Below are 21,091 nucleotides of genomic sequence, written 5' to 3'. Positions count from 1 at the left end.
TAAATACCATTATTATTCGACAGAAAATCCCCACTTATTGAGACACGTCGACTATCAATATAGGTGGTCGATAAATGTCTGGGAGGCATCATTGGAGAATATGTAATTGATCCATACTTTTTTCAGGGACATATGAATGGAACAATGTATGTGCACCTGCTCACTATTCGGCAGAAGTGAGAGATCATCTAAATGAAGTATTTCCCAATAAATGTATAGGACGGAATGGACCAGATTTAACAAAACTGGTTTTTTTATGAGGATACATAAAAAATATGGTTTACGTCGAGCCACCGAGCTGCCAGCTTCTTCCGAAAATATGTGACTTAGAATAACGAATGCTTTTGGCAGCATTACACCAGCTGTCTTGCGCAGGATAGAACAGTCTTTCAAACGTAGACTTCAGCTCTGCATTCAAGAAAATGGAAGACATGTCGAACATATTTTACAAAAGTTTCATCACCAACCTTCATTAAACTCTTTCTTTTTTAGTTTTGTAGTTTGTCAGTTGACAAATTTAAATATCTAGAACTTAAGCCCTGAATTCATGAATATACACCATAACATGAAAAAAAATATTAGTAATATTCACAATGGTTTTTCATTTAATCTTGTTTGGTTTGATATTGCACGATTTATGGGAAAAATTCTGAATCCAATGAAAATAATAATTATCCATTTAGAAAAATGTGATAGGTACATACATTTATTTCGTAAAAAAATATTTGTTTGGACACGCTATAATGTACTAAATTGAAACAAGATATCTTTCGTACATTCTTATCAGTCGTCAAATGGATTTCGCTTTGAAAAAAATCTTTCATCGAATTTATGGCGTAGAAATAGGAAGAACGATCATTTTTCGAAAAAAAGCTTTTTTAAGAAAAACTATTGAACCTAGGCATAGGGAATACTCAATGAAATTGGAAAAGGTTCCGTTGGCGCTCCTTATGGATCAATAATATACAGGGTGTTCCATTCAAAATAAGGAAGATTCTGCAAATTTTTATTTACAATATGTGGCAAGCGGTTTTTCATACCCTGTATGTCACAGGTCTACTTCAGATAAATTGTTTGAGAGAGTTACCACTGTAGAATATTTCACAAAAAAATAAATACAATTGGACTTGGCACAACTTTATAATTTCAAATATTCTGAGTGACGAATATTGGAAAAAAACCTGTCATGCTAGATATCTCGAAAACCGTCAAAATTTTCGAAGTGAAGATATCCATAAAGTCTTTTATTTTCTATGTAGAAACCGAAAAAGCGATAAAAAATATACGTTGCCATTTAAAAAAAACACAGTTGGGATCCGCCCAGAAAAAATTGAACACCCTGTGTGACCGCCAATATTTTTATTTTGTCAGGCTCGTGCAATAAGGTAATATCATAGAAATTTAGATTCCTACCTGTTTCCTAAATTGAGATATGGAACACCGCGCCATTGTTGCAGGACCCTGTATAATATTTAGACACTAATTTATTCACCTTTTCCCCATTCAGTACTTTCAATTTTGTGTAGTTCAGATGCAAATATTCGTTGACAATTTGGAAGGAGTTTTCTTTCTTCAAGTTGGAGCCACAAACCTTTATTAGTGCGAGTCATGGTACGATGATTGATCATTACATCAGACAATTTCAGGCATATTTTTCATATAGTATGATTTTCAAATCTCTTCATTTTTTAAACAAAGAATTTTGTTGGTTTTACTGGCTGTGCAATATTCTTTATTGCAACAAAACACTAGTTTTTTTTTAATGTTTTGAACTGTCAAAATACAATGGTCACAGCCTCCTATGATTGATGCTTGCTGACGCTGGTTATGAATTCCATATCATTAAAGCGCGCTTAACCCACATTAATAGAAACGCAAAAAAAACAAATTTATACGACTTGTAGTTAGTGAAAATTGAAGAGTATACTATTTTCTATCTTGAAATGGTATTCCCATGCAAAAACAGTGAGTGGAAATTACCAATTTGAAGACCTAAATAATTGCTGCCAAAGCTATGACGCGCTGTCAATCTGTTTATGCAGTTTCCCGAAAAACCTCTGAAATTATAATTTTCTACCACTTGTTGTAAGCTCAAGTAACTAAAAATTGAAAGAATATTATATTTTTGGCCCCTAAATGGCACTGTTGAGTTACTACGATCAGTAGAAGTCAACAGTTTATAGGCTAAGAGTCCATTGGTGTGAAGACAAACTAAATATTATTATGTAATTTGTTCCTGTAGGTATGTATCTATAAAACTATTATTTTTTTAAATTTCTATCACTTGTAATATCCCAAATTGAATGAAAAAATCAAAGAATGCAATATATTTCATTATAAAACTGCATTACCGTGTAACTACAATGGGTAGAATCCCTGGCTGAGAAGCCATCAAATGGCCAGTACAGAAACTGCAAAGCACATTAAATTTAATGAAATTTCAACTTTCTACCACATGTAGTAATCCAAAATTGATATAAAATATAATAATATATTATATTACCCCTTAGGTTGCCATTTTTATGCAACTACAATGAATAAAAATTTCAGAATTATCGCAGGCTTGTAACCCATACCTAGAGAATGATATCGAAACTTTGTTATATTTGCTGACTAGGTTTCCAGTAGTTGAAAAATAACATAAAAAATTAGATGAGCTTTTAGTTTTTTATTTTATATGAATGGTAACAAGTGATAATAAATCTAATTATTTATATTATTTTGACTATTGTAATTATTGTTTGTATGAAAAACGCAATTATTATAAACTATGGCACATTTTATGTTTCACTGGTGACTTGATAAAAAAAATAATTTGCATTGTTGAGAATGGAAAAATGAATTTTGACCACGCGAGGTCAAATTAATATCCGGAAATCTTTTCTCGCTCAATTTTTTCTCCCTCGACTGCGACTCGGGAAATTTTCAAAATATTCATGAGCTCGAAAAAATTTGCGGAAATAATTTGACTTCTAGTGGTATTACTAGTGAAAATTCTTGTACAATAGCAAGTCGTTTAAATTTGGCAGAATAGTCCAGCTGTGTTGTGGTTAAACTATTCGAACTGTTATCAACAGTTATCGGCATATAAACCGATCATTTGGAAGTAATCAATACTGAGATGATATTTACTGTCAAACGGTAAGCTTGGCAAACAAATTTGCTAAGAATATATTTCAATCCACTTTGAAATAGTTCCGAACTTTTTTATAATTGCGCGTTTTTATAAACGCGTTTCTGTATCTAATACCTTCACTAGTAGATTTTTAATATCCTCATGAAGCATATTTGTACTGAAAAACCGTTACTGCCATCCGGAAACCCTGAAGCTATTCAGTGTTATTTCTTGCCTTTTCACCTCTGAACAGGGATTTTTCAACACTTGAAACACAAATTGATGCGCTGCATTAACTCTAATCTGCACTCTCGGCATTCCGCAAGCTGTTGGAAGTCTTGTAAGAAATTAATTCAGAAGTAATGTAAGCAGCTATCTACGTCGAGATTTTAGTCGTATTCGGCATAGTTGGTGCCGCGAAAAAAGTAAAAAGATACTTCCATGTTGACCCCTCGTAAAAGGCCAGATCGCCGCCAAAGAGTGCATTGTTGTGTTCAGTCATGGTGATGAGGCTGTTTCCAAAAGGCTAATCTGCTAATATACCGGGAGCAGTAAACGAAAAAATTATCTAACTAACCATAAATATATGTTTGGAATATTTTTTTCTTTCAAAATTTTGCCTCCAAGATTCATTAGTTGACAACATCAAAAGTACGTGAGAAGAGTGCAGCCAAAAGTGTGACGTCGGTGAAACTAAACGAGCTTTAAAAACACGTTTCAAAGACTATACCGACTCATCAATATTTTTCAAGTCTAAACCTGGGTTTATTGCGTTTCCTCCTATCTTTTTCATGACACCCGTTTCAACAATCTAATTCTCTGTACTGGGATGTTTGGAATATTTTCCTAGAAATAATTCGGATAATTGTTCATGATATGCTTGCTTGTTGTGATTCAGTTCTTCAGATTCATATAAAACAGCTGCAGCTGGGCTCTACATTATACAGCCTTATTTAGTTCAGTTGTCCTCTCAACAGACAATGCCCAGTGAGTAGCCCTGTGATTATTATTCTGTGTTAAGGCAGTTCTGCACTTCTCAAACAGTGTCCATATACGTAAAAGATCATTCGTCTGTGTTCCCGAACGAATTTTTCCACTACGTTTTTAACCGACCCACTTTCTGATCAGGTATCATATCGGATATGTTGGTACCCCTACAACTAGTTTGCGGCATATACAGGGTGTCCCATATGAAAATCCGCGGGCAAATATCTAAAAAATTAAAAAGAATATCCATATTTCGGGAAAGCAGATAATTTTGGTGTCAAAGGGTCCTCTTATTTACGTAGAGATTCAGCACTAGGCGTCATCCGTTAGGGCGTCGCGACACCGACGCCAATTTTTTCAAATGGTAACCCAGTATTTTCAATTGGTTTTTGAATTCTGCATTAAATTCTGAATTCTGCATTAAATTCTGAATTCAGCCATATAGCACACTTGTAGTTTTTCTTGAATACTGATGAAATAAGGCAATTTTATTGCGTACTAGTACTATGTTGCTGTATCACTGTTGTTCCAATGTTTTGACAGAATCAGAATCAACAAACTTAGGCGTGCGCTTCGTTAAAGAACAGTGCTTTAAAAAAATTGTTCTACAGCGCCATCTAGTGGTGAGTTACAGAAAAATTGATAGCCTAAAAACCTTCTCTATGAAAAATGACTTATACATGTCAAGTTTCATCACGATCCGTTGAGCGATATAGAAGTTTATCACTTACCAACTAACCAACAAACCAACCAACAAACATCCATTTTTATATATTAGAGGTGAGTTACGGAAAAATTGATAGCCTATAAACCTTCTCTATGAAAAATTACTTATACATGTCAAGTTTCATCACGATCGGTTGAGCGATGTAGAAGTTCATCACTTACCAACCAACCAACAAACATCCATTTTTATATATTTTATTGCGAGTTATATCAGGAACTGATAGTACACCGGTATAACATTACAGATGCATGTTCCCAGACCAGGTCGTTAGCCGATCCAGCTTGCTTACTCAGCATTGCGTCATATGCGAACTTATTTATACACCTTGTTTCATTATTCATGTCATTCAATTGTAGTTATTTGCCTTGAATATACAAATAAAGTTTTTAAAAAGTCTCAAAGCAAATCCTTCGAAATAATTGGCGCAGTCGGTAGGATAATTATTTCGAAGGATTTGCTTTGAGACTTTTCAAAAACTTCATTTGTACATTTAAGGCAAATAACTACAATTGAATGACATGAATAATAAAACAAGGTGTATAAATAAGTTCGCACATGACGCAATGCTGAGTAAGCAAGCTGGATCGGCTAACGACCTGGTCTGGGAACATGCATCTGTAATGTTATACCGGTATCAGTTCCTGATATAACTTGCGTATTAGTACTATGTTTCTGTATGCTGCTGTTCCAATGTTCTGACATGATCAGAATCAACGAACTTAGGCGTGCGCAGTGTTATAGAACAGTGCTTTCAAAAAATTGTTCTGCAGCGCTACCTAGTGGCGAGTTACAGAAAAATTGATAGCCTAAAAATCTTCTCTATAAAAAATTACTTATGCATGTCAAGTTTCATCACGATTGGTTAAGCGATATAGAAGTTTATCACTTACCAACCAACCAACAAACCAACCAACAAACACACCATTTTTATACATCAGATTATAAAGATGCCATGTCAGAAAATCATGTCATGTTGGAATCTAGACTAGTTTGACGATCTTTTTCTGTGGAAGTTGAAGACGTACTTAGTAACTGCCTTCCATTCTCGTATTATTATTTTCGAGATTTTCAATCAGCTTATTACAAAGAATCTCTAGCTAAAATGAATAATCTGAAAGTGTCGAGTTTGTACATTCTATGCAGTTCTTGCTCAGCAATTAAACTGGGAATATTGTGCTTTAACATGGAACGCCATCACTTACCATTGGCTGTAGAGCTGTAGGGCTTCTTCAAGGTGGCATGCGACAAAATTATGTAGCTCTTCGTTTGGGGGTCTCCCAAAGTGTTATCAGTCGATTGTGGCGGCGTTTCCGTGAAACTGGCAGTCCAGCCGAACAACATCCAGGGCAAGGACGCGCTACAACTGCATTTCAAGACCGATTTTTGGTCTTAACAGCAAGAAGACAACCGACAATCACAGCACCTGAATTGGTTAACGTGTTGCAGCAGACGCATCAGGTAACCATTGGTCGTGATACTGTCAGAAATCGACTGCATGAAGCAGATCTCCACAACAGAAGGCCACTTAGATGTCCACCTTTGTCGAGAGGCAATCACGGTAGAAGATTAGAGTGGTGTCAAGAACATCAAAACTGGGATGCAAATGATTGGTCGGGTAAGACTGTGGAGACGACCTAGAAATAATGAACGTTTGAGACACGTCCAGGAAGTCCACACATACAGAGGTGGTACAGTAATGCTATGGGGCGGAATCATGATCGGCGGCAGAACCGATCTCGTTTTTCCAAATCGCTCCCTCACAGCTCGACAGTACCTCGACACCATTCTTCTACCGATCGTCCGTCCGTTTGCTGGTGCTGTTGGTAAATACTTCCACCTAATGCACGATAATGCTGGTCCACATGTCGCGCGTCTAGTGACTGACTGGCTCACCAACGAAGGAGTTGATGTATTGCCATGGCCAGCACAATCACCGGACCTGAATCCCATCGAGCATGTGTGGGACATGCTTCAACGAAGAATTACTCCGCATATGGGGAACATTCACACAACGTTTCAATTGAGAGAGCTTTTAATCGCTGAATGGGCAAATGTACCTCAACAAGACATTGACAATCTCATTTTGTCGATGCACGATACATGTAGGGCCGTAATAAACCAGCGTGGAGGCCATACTTTGTACTGATTCCAATTTTGTTTGTATTATAATTTTTTTTCGGGGTGCCAAAAAAGAGCCATATTTTTTTTTAGTTTTGCTTATATACGCACTCAGTACTTTTGACCATTTAATAAATTTTGTTGTAAGTTACATTCGTTTAATAATCACCCGTCAACTTGTTTTTCCTAAAGCGATCTAAAAGATGAAAGATGAACATCTCGTTGACAAAGCAATTATAAATAGTTATAGAAACCAAAAAAAAAGAGTCGATTGTAAACAACACATAATAAGTTTTTTAAATATAGGTTAAAATAATTTTCTTAATATATATAAATGAATGAATATGCATATATAAACGCACATGAATACCATAGTCAGACATTAACAGGTAGATAAAAAATATAAGTAAATAAGACAAATATAAGACACTGTTTTCAAAATTGCAGGAGCTACTGAAAATCAACATAAACAATGATAAACAGGAAATAATTTTATATCAAAGTTCCATCCATATCTTTATCAAAATACTCTTGAACACTATAAAACACCTGATCAATGAGAACTAGCTTTACAGACTTCCTGAACTGACATTGGATATCTTTGAAACTTGTCGGTAGATGGTTATATATTTTAGTTGCATTATAGATCAATGAGTTTTCAATAAATTTGATGATGAAATAGGCAGTCGTTTTGGCGAGTGAAAACAACAACAACATCGTAAGGTGATTTGTTTTTATATAATTAAAAAAAAATCTGTTTTCCCGTTAGCCAGCTGTCGCACCCCTACGAACGACAACTCTCAGAAGTCGAAACTTGTGCGAGATAAGGATTACATAGGTCTTATCTTTTAACGTATGATTCCTAACACAGTTGCGAGTATCAATAAAGAAGAAAGTGTTTATAATTTTTGCTCCTTGAATGAAGACTAGTAAAGTATTGAAGTGTGATTAGGGTAATAATTATGGTAGGTAATTCAGAATATTATAAATATTTCAACTACAGTGTGCCGTCCTCTTGAAATATTTGTTGTGATATTCTGAACTTTTGTAATCTGAATTTTTATACCGAGACGATAGCCGGTTGCGTTGACGTGGGTGGTTTGCTCCACTTACTCAATCGACCGCTGTGTGAACCGGTGATTCGAACCGCAAGGCCGAACGATAGATTTTTACGTCCTATCGTCTAACCCGTTTCAGGAATCACACGTTAAAAGGTAAGACCTCGTAAGTCCGTAGCTCGCACGAGTTTCGACTTTTGAGAGTTGTCGTTGACCTACAGCTTGTTAAAGGAAAAACAGATTTTAACAGATTCTTGTAACAGATATCAACGTGTTCAACATTATTCCTTTCTCATAGCAATTCAATGTCCATGTCTGAAATTTTTAAAAACAAATCTCGCAAACCCACTGAGTTTTGTATCAAAATTGAACAATTTCCCAAGATTGATAAAAATAGTTAGTAGACTGTTTTTCAGATGAAGTTCTTCAAATCTCACCCTAACAGGAAATTTTGTGAAGGTGCCGAGTTCTCTAGTTTGCCTTCAGATTTTTCCCACAAAATTATCTCCTATCATTCTGATTTCAAAAAGAAAATTTTTGAATAATTTCCATAACCATACCGAAAAGTTGAAAAAAAGGTTATCTTCCATTTCTTTTTCGATTTTTTTCAGTTCAACATTTCTTGAACTGAATTGATTGGATACACTGTATATTACTATTCTAGAGAGTTGGATCTGTCAAAAAAATGACATATCAAAATTCATCATTTCTGGGAAAGAAAGTTTTTGGCTTTCTACTACTCCATCTTGATACAAAACGAAGGATGAGGGAGTCTTCCAAAAAAGACAAGTACCTCTTGTTGCTACAAGACAATTGTTGTTTGAACAATTACATTGGAACAATCAGAAATATAGATAATCTTCAAAAATATTTTGGCATCCTACAGATTCCTGTATCAAATCTATTCTTAAAAGCTACAAATTTCGTTCAGGAACTGGTAGCAGGAATGTTTCTGGTAAAATTTAGTAATTTGACTTTACCATTGATTCAATATAAAATATTTTTTAAATTGTTCAGGTACTTCATATTTCTATCCAGAATCCTATAATAATTTGCAAAATTTCAATGTGAACTTTTGTACTAACTAAATACAGAAATATTTTTGAATCAACCTCGTATCATGATGTTTGTATCTGATGACATGTTCCACGACGTTTTATTTCATCAGGAGACGAAATGCAATGACCTCACGAACTTGGATTCGAGATATGTTCTCCATAAAAAGAATATTATCATTGTTCAAGAAATTTACTATTCCTTTAAAGACTGTTTGTGACTGGGAATTCGACATCGGTTATTTATAAAGAAAGCGCTTGGAAAACCACATCAAAGGGAATTTTGAGTGACATCGATTGTAGGTATAATGATAATGATTATATACTCGACAATTTGTCAAGTTTTTGAGTTGGAAACAATTTAATGAAATCAAAGAATTAATGTCAGATGGCGAAGCACCATTTATATCGCTGAGGTATTCACTTACATATCATCGATAAAAATTATTTGAATTGCTTTCTTACCGTTTATCCAATTACCTCTGAAGATTACCGGTGTTCAGAGATTTCCAATTCTGCGACTCTTTTTAGTTATTGTGTACTTGATTTTGACGCAATTTTGTCATTGTAGAATACTATCACCTGAAAAAGGAATCTGTTGAAGAGGGTCAAAAGTTATCGAGTAACAAAAAAATCTAATCAAATGTTGAGTATCCTGAAAATGAAGCAATCCACAAATCAAATCACTGTAATATTTAACAAAAATATCAGATATGTTCAGAACAACCCCTGGATTTTAATCTCTTCGAGGTCACTAATTCTCAGTTGTATTTCTTTGAATGAAGATTTGGGGGGGATTTAAATGTTTTGGCGCTTCATTAAGCGCTTCCTATCTTTAAATTTAACTAAAATAAAGTGTGTGTCAGAAATTATCGAAATTTTTCATTCGTTTGAAAGGCATATTGATGCCATTATGTGTGGAATATAACATCGTTCAAATAATAATAATAAAAATATAGTTTATTATGCATAAAAAATACATTTATATATAAAAGGAAAAGGGTTAGAAGGCTATTTTCCACCCCTCCCAAAAATTATACAGTGAGTGTAAGAAAATAATTATAAAAATACTTGTTTACTATCACAACAATGCTAGAGAAGAGAAAAAAATAATAGATCATATAGCTAATAACTCTTAACATTATTTCGGTCAATTCAACAGTTTCATTGCACTACCATACATTGAATTTTAAATTAGCACTGAGCAGTAAGCATCTGTGATTTCATTTCTTTGTTAAATTGATGAATATTATGATTTAAAAGGGGTTAAATTTCATTCAGATAAGAAGGGGCTATATAAGAAAAACATCTTTGAAATTTGGAAGTACGGTGCCTCGGTATGTTGAATGAGTTAATTCTCAAATTGACCATATGTATGTCAGAATACCTGCTTAATAAACTATATAAATAACTAGGTGTTTCAGTTTGAAGCAACTTAAACAAAAATTTGTATCAAAAATTGGACTCTGTACCTCACATTCAGATCCTTCATTTTTAACAAAAATGGTGTGACATGTTCACAATATGGTATACACCATATTGGAATAGTATTAGCAATCTTACAAACATCTGGAAAATACCCTGTCAGAAGAACTCGTTAAAAATATGTTTAACTTTATCAATACAGTGTGGTATCACTAAAGAAATCATCTTGATATTTATATTGTCAATACTTAAAGCATTAGATTCCATTTCTTTGATAGCAATCAAAATATCATCATCACATATGTACGCCACGGTTTCTCTGGATGGAGAGCATCCAAAACGTCCAATTTTCCATGACTCTTGCGCATAAATCTGACTGAATTTGACCGATGGCATTAGTTATGTTAGCTTTGAGGACCGCTGTGGTTTGTGGCTTATTTGCATACACCTGCGACTTAAGAAAACTCCACAAAAAACAGTCTAACGGGGTCAAATCGCACGAACTCGATGGTCACCTCCACGTGAGATGACCATGTCCTAAAATCGCTCGTGCGGATTATCCAATGTGGCACGAGCTGTGTGGTACATAGTGCAGTCCTATAGAAACCACATGTCGTTGGTGTGCAGACCATCCAATTCAGGGCAAAACAAGATGGTAATCATTGACCTATAGTGCTCGCCGTTGACAGTGATGGCCTGGCCAAAGAAATATGGACTAATGATGCCGCAAGCCCAAAATCCACACTTATGTGACAATTTATGTCGTTTAAATCGTGAGGTACCCAATTTTCAAGCTTCTTGACCATTCCAATGCATTTTAAACCATAAAAAACCACATGGGAGCTGACGCCCAGTTCTTCCACTATCCCACGCACCGTTTGTGATGGGTCAGTCTCCACCAGGGTCCCCAAATCCTCGTCCTGGATTACTGTAGGTCAACCACTTCGGAGCTCTTCGAGGCTAAAATCTCTGAAACGAAATTTCGCAAACCGACGTCGAATAGTGCATTCATTAAAACTATCATTTCCAAATGCCTGGTTAATTTTTTAGGCTATTTACTGTCTAATAATATTATTGCCAAATATCTGGTTGATTTTTTGGGCTGTTTCGGCAGCGCTTCAGTACAATTTGAATCGTGTAGGGAAATTGACCAAAAATCGCCTTACAAAATCATTTAATAATAAGCGGAAAAGAGGTAAAAAATTAAAATTTGGAAAAAAGGAACAGCATCAATGTATAGGGTACAAAATTATACATCTATCAGTATATACCACGACACAGAAGAATACATATTTATTGTAGTTTGTAGACCCATGATTTGTTATCATTGTCAGTTTTTGACTTGTTGTTCTTTGGACGTCTACTCCAGGAGTTACCAGTTCTCCGGGAGAAGGAAATATCGACAGTCAAGCGGCAATGGAAGCTCTTGGCTCCTACCGAGCAACGTCTAAACTTGTAGAAAACTTACCAAAAACGACTTTCCTTGATAGTAAGACTTAACAGATTGTCTCTGCTCTGGATTCCTGGCCATACTGGCCAGGAAGGCAATAAGGCTGCTGACTCCCTTGCAAAGAAGGGTGCTGCAATCAGCTTCATCGGACCAGAACCTGTCATTGGCACCACTCTAGGCTTTGATAAACAAAAATTGAACACCTGGATGGCAAGACGATTCGTGGACTTCGGGTAGAATCTTTCAGAATTGGCTAACTCCAAGGCGTTTATTCACCCAAACAGTTGTTGGAATATGGTAGGGATGAACTACGATGTCTAACAGGCCTTCTTACAGGTCACTGTCATTTCAATCATCATATACAGAGACTCGAACTGTCGGAAGACAGTGTGTGTCGCCTCTGTTTGGAAAATGATGAAACGGCAGATCACATTGTGCCTGCCCCGCTGGGAACCGAATCGGGTTTTTAGAGTTCGGCAGATCCGTACTCTTACCATCTGACCTGAAAGATCACTCAACATACAAACTAATCGGTTTCGTTAGAAAGCTGGGTTTATTTGGTCGAGTGTGAATAGGTGTGAACTACAATAAACCCTTGCGGATTGCGGTGCAGGTCGAATAGATCCACCCCACTCAACCTACCAGTCTATGGATATTATTGTTCTATTTTGTCTGCAGTCGTTTTATTTAATCTGGCGATGATATGTAAGTGTTTTGTAGGTATAAGCTTCATTTTTAATGTGGAGGTTCACTTGGTTTTTGGCCTGTCTGAAAAGTTTTTTCTCCAGGATGTGATGAATCATGGTCGGGTTGGAGTTGTTCTGTTCTGCAATTATGTTTTATCAAATTTGATTCTTTGTCAAAATTCTCTGTGGACATCGGGGTGCTGGTGAGACTGTGGATCATGCGTTTCATCTACGGGTGTTGGTAGATCGTTTACGGAATCAGTGGACTCAAATTCATCCGCCACATTGGTGGCGACCGTACAGAACAGCCATTTTGATAAAACAATTTTATTATTTGCACGTGTTGTTGAATGTTATATCCGTTTATGGTGATTTGAGAAAACAGACTGAATAAATGACAACTTATTTGACAACGTCCATCAACAAGATGACCGTTATCGTACAGTAGAGCCAATTTATCTCTTCATTTCATAGCTTCTCAATATACAATCGTGGACACTTTTCTTCTGAACGAAATATTCATTTTGTGCATTATAAAATTTTTTTCCAGGCTTGTGCACCAAGATACGTCTGGTTCACCCGATATCTCAACAGAGTGGATCCAGTTGGAACATGCTTTGTTGCTAATGGAGCATTAGATACTTTTGAAGAATATTCGCCGTGTAGAACAAGTAAGTGTTATAATAATATTTGATAAGATTGATGTTTATTTAATGAATGACTAAGAATTGGCAATGACTAAGAAACAGAAAGAGCGTAGGGGTTGATTACATGCTGAATGAGTCACAATAGGTTTGTTCTGGTTCTACCATCCGAAACTGTTTGGAAACTGCGCAAGACATGATGGGTACAAACAAAAAATCTCAAACAGTCCGAAATAATCTCGGACCCTCGGTTAAAACAGAATGCATTTTGAGGAGACCACCTATCGTATATATGAAGAGATGAAGATGAGAAAATACTGTTAATCATGTCCATTCATATTTTCATCATGTCCAAATCATATAAATTAAAAACATCCTAGTAAATAGCCCAAACAAATTTCCACATGAATGCGCATGAGCAACGGGAACAGTTCTCAGCAGTTCAGCCTCGAGAACAAGAACGATTCGGGACGGTTCAAGACAGTTTAGGATCAATTCGCAGTCGAAACCAGAACAGAGGATTCATCAATCCGAACTTATCCTCAATAAACCAGAACACTCTACATCAACTGCGCATGATCCTGATGTCCTAGAACCTGCATTTCGTAGAACCAGAACAGACCTAATACTTGATGGATACTTCACATTCATTCCATGTATCGAAGGACGATACTCATAGGAACACGTTCACAAAAATTATGTACTACAATGTATGACAATTGTGTCTTCTTTGGTACTTTTGTCTTCCATAATACCAAAATAGAAATATACAGATGTAGAAAGACAAACGCAGCTTGATAACTGAATGAACACAATAAATTTTTCCCATAACTCATTTGTCAGCGTATTAGGTTTGGCTGAAAATAAGGTTTGAATAAGTTCTGAAGTAAAATAAGTATAAAAAATGTGTTTAACAGTTTTGTTGTAGAAAAAAATGATTATGATGTAACGTATTCAAAAAACACTTCATTGTGAGATTTTCACTAAACGATTTTACGAAAACGCAACACGTGTTTCGCCATACAATGGCTCCTTCAGACGTGTCTTTACTAACTAATTCTACATATTCAATGCTAAATATACCTTATTCTACAATTTGAAGTACCTACATTTCAAGTACCTGATTTTCACCTAAGTTAGTAATGAAATGAATTACCTGAGCTCATATCCCAGTTTCCACATTTGAAAAAATAATGAGTAACGGAGAGTTATTCAATTCTAATTATTCATTCAGTAATCTGAATCTATTGATTTCTAAACATTCTAGAAGCTTGACTTTCAAACTTTTCCCTCCTAAATGTAACACATCGTATTCAAAAATGAACTCATGTCCTTCTGCTGAAAGGTGGTAAATGTGAAATTTTCCTTTCTATTCACAAAACAACTTCTATGCTCTTTAATTCTGGAAAAATTGTCTCTCTGTTTGGCCAATATACAGTTTTGGGCAAGAGCCACAAGCCAGCTTATATACTCCTAACCTATCCGACACCGAAGTTTTGTCTTTATTGTTTTTAATAAATTCACTTATACTATTATTCGTTCTGTAAGCTACGTTTACGTATTCTTTCCTCAAAAAACGGGCAATATTATTGGTTGGTTCACCCAAATATAACAATGTCCTACAACTGACGTTATCGCATCTTGAATTTGGGTAGACCAGGTTCATGTCTTGCTTTTGTAGTTTTTTAGAAAGAATGGAGTCTATAATATCTACCTTATAACCGTTGTTAACCGCGATTTATTTGATCAAACTCAGCTCCCTCTGGAAATTACTCTCAGACAGTGGAATATAAAATTCATTAGTATATGAAGCATACTATTCAATGCAGCAACTTTATGCTGGTAAGGGTGTGTGGAGGAATTATGTATGATAATGTCCGTGTAAGATGGTTTGTGGAAAATTGCAAATTCATTTTTTTTTTTCAAATCAAATCAAACTTTATTCATCCATTCCATAATTGTCATTTTTTTACAGATTGTTACAGATAATATAATAATATAATATAATATAATGCTGTTTGAAGGTGATTGACAATGTTTCGTGATGAATTTCACTAGTTCGGACTTCCATTGTCTATTATCTTGCCCAATCTTTGCCAAGATTGAAAGGACGTGCTTGAAGATCCGCCAAGACATGGAGAATACCCACAACAGAAAGTGGGGGAAGTTAGTGAGGAAACAATGCCCAAATACAGACCGAAAACAGGACAACTATGAAGCCACCAACGTCATCAACATGAGTTCCCGCCCGCTCACGGGAATAGAGGAATCCTTGTTGAGGAAAGGCCTGAATTTTGCCATTATGCCAACATCTGTGCCCACTTTGGAGATAATTACTGCAGTGGAATCCACCAGTTCCCTCATTGACCAGACCGAGGCAGAAGAGTTCAGATGGAAAATTAGAGAACAGTTGGATCGAGAACCAGTTCCAACATCTAACATCAGCAAGGAAGAACGTAGAGCTCTGAACGGCCTACGTAGAGACAACACCATTAAGATCCTTTCTGCAGATAAAGGAAACGCTACTGTGGTAATGGACACCGTTCTCTACGAACAGAAGATCGAAGAGGTTCTGCAGAAGGGACGATACACAAAGATCGTACGGGACCCTACTGCATCAATCGAAAGGAAGTTGTACCAGATTTTGAAAAAACACCAAGTCTATTTTTCGGACAAGGAAAGATCATGCCTAACACCGCACTACAGTAAGCCCCCTCACTTGTATGGTCTACCCAAAATCCACAAGAAAGACGTTCCACTTAGACCGATCATCAGCTCCAGAGATTCGGCTACTCAAAACTTGTCTAGATTTTTACTTCCCTTAATACAACCATTACAAGGGAAAACATCGTCTTTTGTGAAGAATTCAAGACATTTTGTCGAACTACTTGGGTCAATTGAAGTCACACAGGAAGATCAACTAATTAGTTTCGACGTGGAAAGCCTTTACACCAACGTTCCGGTCGAAGAAGCACTCCAAATCATACAGAGAAAGCTATCCGAAGACGGGAACCTGAAAGAGAGAACGAATCTACCTAGAGAAGTAATTATGGAATTACTAGGATGCTGTGTACGAAACTGTTATTTCCAACTGAAGGACGAATTCTTTACACAAGATGAGGGACTGCCAATGGGATCGCCACTTTCACCAGTCATAGCCAACATATATATGGAGTGGTTTGAAACTCTGGCCATTGAAGAAGCCCACAAGAAACCTCGAGTCTGGTTGAGATATGTTGACGACACCTTCATAATATGGAACCATGGGAATACTGAACTAGACGCCTTTCTGAAACACATCAACAGCGTGAGACCTTCCATCACTTTCACAATGGAGAAGGAAATCTACAATGAATTGCCATTCTTAGACGTTTTGGTGAAGAGGACCGACACTAAGTGGGAAACATCTGTTTACCGAAAACCCACTCATACGGGACAGTATCTGAACCACGAATCCAACCACCATCAATCGACAAAAAGAAAAATCATCAAGACTCTATTAGACCGTGCTTTTGGGCTCTGTAATGCAAAGGAAGGTCTCGAGAAGGAACTAGACATCATCAAAAATGATCTTCAGCGGAATGGATACTCCAAAGCGATGGTAGAAAAGACTTTGGCTAAAAGACAGCAGGAGCCTCGCAAGGAAGAGAAGCCGTCACAACCAGTGCTTGCACTTCCCTACATCAGAGGATTATCGGAGAGGATAAAAAGAATTGGTTCCAAGTACAACATTAGAACCTGTTTCAGATCCGGTAACACTATCCGTAGCAGCCTCACGAAAACCAGGCCCCCAAACGCGGACTGCGATTCCAAGAATTGCATTTACCGGATACCCTGTGAGTGCGGAAAATCCTATATTGGTGAAACTAAGAGGCCATTGAATGTTCGCATTGCCGAGCACAAGAAGCACACACAGCGAGGAGAAACCAGCAAATCAGGAATAGCAGACCATGTTTGGACCCATCAACACAACATCGAGTGGTCCCAAGCTGAGATCTTGCACAGAGAGGAACATTGGTTCAGGAGAAAATTTAAGGAAGCCGCATACATGTTGTCCAACAACGTATTCAGCCAGGCCAGCGTAGATATACGAAACATATGGAAACCCATCATCAAACGAAAAATGACCAACTCCCGCCAAATCGGTCATCTCTCACGGAATCAGTGAAGCGGAAAATGGAAAGTAGAGGAAGTGAAAGTATTTCAACGACCTATAAAATAGTCATCTCTCGGAGGAATCAGTCCAGTCATCACCAGAAGACGATTGTAGATACCAACAATCGAAACGTCGTGAACTAACGTGACTTGGAATGTCTACACTTTTTTATTTTTTTATTTTATTATTTTCTTTTTGCATTCCTTTAATTTTTATTTATTCAATTATTATATTTTTTACTTGTAGGTTATTTCACTATCATTTCATTTCAGGTTTATTGTTGCTTAATATAATTGTTATTTTCAACTATTCTTTTTAATTATTCTTTTTTACTTGTTTCAGGGATTTCAAATCATTTTATATAATAGACAATGGAAGTCCGAACTAGTGAAATTCATAATATAATCCTGTACAGAGGTTACCTAAGCATAAATGCTTGTAGTGCATATCTCTGTACAAGGAAAACAAAAAAAAAAAAGAAAAAATTTAATTGTATTTAATGTTGGGAGAGGTGCAAATTGATTGTACATAGAGGATAGTTTTTTTTATATATATATACATATATTGTAAATATATATTTATATATATAACATATATTGTTATTGTTATTTTCAGTAATGGTTGAGTCAAGGTAATTTTTTGAATCGTTTATTTCCCTCTCTGTGGTGAATTTTATTGATGGGTGGATCGAATTGACATATTCAACGAACTTGCCTAATTGCCCATCTGTACCATTAAAACAGACTAAGATATCATCTACATATTTGTACCAGTACAAGAAACTGTTATTCAACTGATTAATATGGATTTCATACTCTATGTTGTCCATGAAAATTTCAGCCAGCTAGGGACTCAAAGGGTTCCCCATTATTAGTCCTTCATTGCATGAATAGAACTTTTTGTCAAGCTGAAAATAATTTTGAGATAGACAAATAGTAAATGAATCTAAAATTTCCTGTTTTACCAGTGGATTCACGTAGTTTTTGTCTAAGAGACACTCAACCACTCCAATTGTTTCAATTTGCGGAATACTGGGAAATACATTTTGGACATGGAACGATATTAATTTTGCGTTATAAGGAAAAATTACGTTTTTAATATTTTCCACTAATTTATAAGAATTATTTATACTAAATTTTGGTTTGAAATTGGTATAGGTTTGAATCAATTTTATAAGGAGTTCTGAGATTTATACAGTAGGTGCTGTTACAAATGACACCACAGGTCTAATCGGAAAATTGGTTTAATAAAAGAATACAGTTTTGGTAGTTGTGTTTTTGTAAAATCGTTTAGTGAAAATCTCACAATAAAGTATTTTTTGAATACGTTCGTTATGGATTTTCATCAAGTATCTGCCAATTCCATCATATATGATAATGATCTTGATAATTTACTAAAAACTAAAAAATAATTCGTGAGGTCTTAGGTAGCAGTCATCACACCACTCTCCTCAACAATCTACGGTATTGATCAGATGAAAAAATAACGAAATCTTTGGGCATACCGTAATCTGAGTGAATATGTAAATACTACGCTCCGTTTGTGGAATTGGCCGCGATAGTAGTGCGCCCGACTCTTCTCGAAAATTCTCGAAAGAATTTATCTAGTTGAAGCTGGGATGATTCTGCAACCGTGTTAAGAATCACACGTTGAAAGGTAAGACCTCGTTAGTCCTTAGCTCGCACAAGTTTCTCAACTTCTGAGAGTTGTCGTTCGTATGAGGGCGACAGCTGATTCACGGAAAACAGATTTCAAACAGAATTAAACCATTTAATTATTTTTTTATCTGATTATGACCGTAGATTTCTGAGGAGAGTGGTGTGATGACTGCTACCTAGAACTTTCCGAAATATTTTTCATGTTTTAGTACAAGATCTACATCTTTTTTTCCAATAAAACTGTTCAACATATTTTTTTGCCTATTTCATTTTCAAGTCTTTAGTTTCTAATTTTGTTCCTCAATTCTCATTTTGTTTAGAGGGTTATATGTAATCCGCTATTTTCTAGCTGCGGCCATCTTGAATTTTCATCTTTTTCAAAGTGAACTTTTAGTCTTCTAGTCGTGTCCTGTCATTTGATACCCATATTACGGTAGTTGTGGAAAAATATGCTATCCTCCACTTTGTAGTTGTGGCCATTTTGGATTTACAATGATACAGAATAAATTGAATTGTTTTGTCATCCAAATGTGTGTGCCAAGTTTCAGATCGATTTGTCAGAGTGCAAAGCTAAATGAAAATTTAGCTTTGCACTCTCAACTTTTCGAATTTTTCAAAATGAATTTCAATGTCAATGAATTTTGTTTTCGCGCAAAAACATCATTTTCATTCAATTTTTCAATATTCCATCGAATGTGTTATTGTTGAAGATGCAAAAGGGAATCTCTATTGGCTCTGAGCTATTGTCTGATAAGTGTTTGGATTATCAAACTCCTCAATTTTTACATTGACTCAAACTTGGAAAAGTTTATTAAATACATCACCCACGACAATAAGTAAAACCTCATATTTATAAATGCATTATTGATTTTGAATAGAAAATATTCATGATTATGATAATTCAAGGAAGGGCGGCGGTATTATCTTCTAAGTTTCTCATAGGGATGTATTTCCCTAGTTTGGATAAATTATATTTATGTTGAATATGTGATTGACTTTCAAGGTTATTTTGTTGTCAGCTACTAGCTAGGTATAATGTGCTGCAAAACTCTGTTATTAATTCATTTTCATCAATTAAATTGAATATGTGTTATTATTTTTTGCGTAACATATCGCTCAGCATACAAAAAGTATATTCTTCTTACTAGTTTGTGTGATATTAATAACGTAAAGACGACTTATTTTATCAAATACCTAACGGATACGGAAATGGAACAAGGCTTGATTATTCCGACCTCCAATTAGTGATAGATCGGACCGATATCAATAATTGGCAAAAAATATGTGTCATCTATTCAGAAAAAAGTATTACATCGACAGAGTTGCCGTTCCGTGGTAAATTGCAGTAGAATATGAACAAACAAATAAACTAATCGAGAGAAGTAATTCAGTACTTAATGGATAATTTCCCACTTACCTTTTTACCACCATATTGATTACATCAGAAGATTTCAGAAAATTATCTATATATTATATAATAAAATGACAGATGTAGAATGAGTTTATCCATAAATCCATATTCCGTGTTAGGAATCACACGTTAGACGGTAAGACCTTCTTAGTACTTAGCTCGAACAAGTTTCGACTTCTGAGGGTTATCGTTCGTAGGGGTGCGACAGCTGGTTAACGGAAAAAACATATTTCAAACATATGAATCCAGAAAACGTGATTCGAAAAATAAATCGACTTTAATGAGGAATTCACTCAGAAGTAAGAAAAAATTAAATAAAATGTAGCCATCTGCACTCAACTGTGACGTTTGTTAACGGGCATTTCTCACGGGTGGAGTACTATAATTCTTTTTATGACTCATAACAGGAATATTTTGAAATAAGATTAGTTCCTGAAGGACATTCCGAATGAGAGAAATACTTTGTAATTTCATAATTAGAGGCAATCTGAACCATTTCAAATAGTTTCAAAATTGAGCGAAAAGAAGTCTGAGATTGAACCCAGGACCACTGGTTCTCAAGTCCAACGTTCCAACAACTACTCCAAGTAGAGGCTTAGAA

The 21,091-nt window shown here is 35.7% G+C and overlaps 1 protein-coding gene across 2 annotated transcripts in view; it reads left to right on the top strand.

The window, feature by feature from the left end:
* Positions 1-21,091, top strand: part of if (integrin subunit alpha inflated) — a 288,652-nt gene that overhangs the window by 167,313 nt on the left and 100,248 nt on the right. For both annotated transcript variants that reach the window (XM_074175145.1, XM_074175144.1), the window contains exon 4: positions 13,172-13,292. In XM_074175145.1, coding sequence (XP_074031246.1) covers positions 13,172-13,292 — 121 coding nt within the window. The remainder of the gene's footprint in view (positions 1-13,171; positions 13,293-21,091) is intronic.

Source organism: Leptinotarsa decemlineata, unplaced genomic scaffold (genome assembly GCF_025532065.1).
Source record: "Leptinotarsa decemlineata unplaced genomic scaffold, Ldec_3_MD MMD2_tig00000882_RagTag_RagTag, whole genome shotgun sequence".
Lineage (NCBI taxonomy): Eukaryota > Metazoa > Arthropoda > Insecta > Coleoptera > Chrysomelidae > Leptinotarsa > Leptinotarsa decemlineata.
This window is presented reverse-complemented; position numbering and strand designations above follow the sequence as displayed.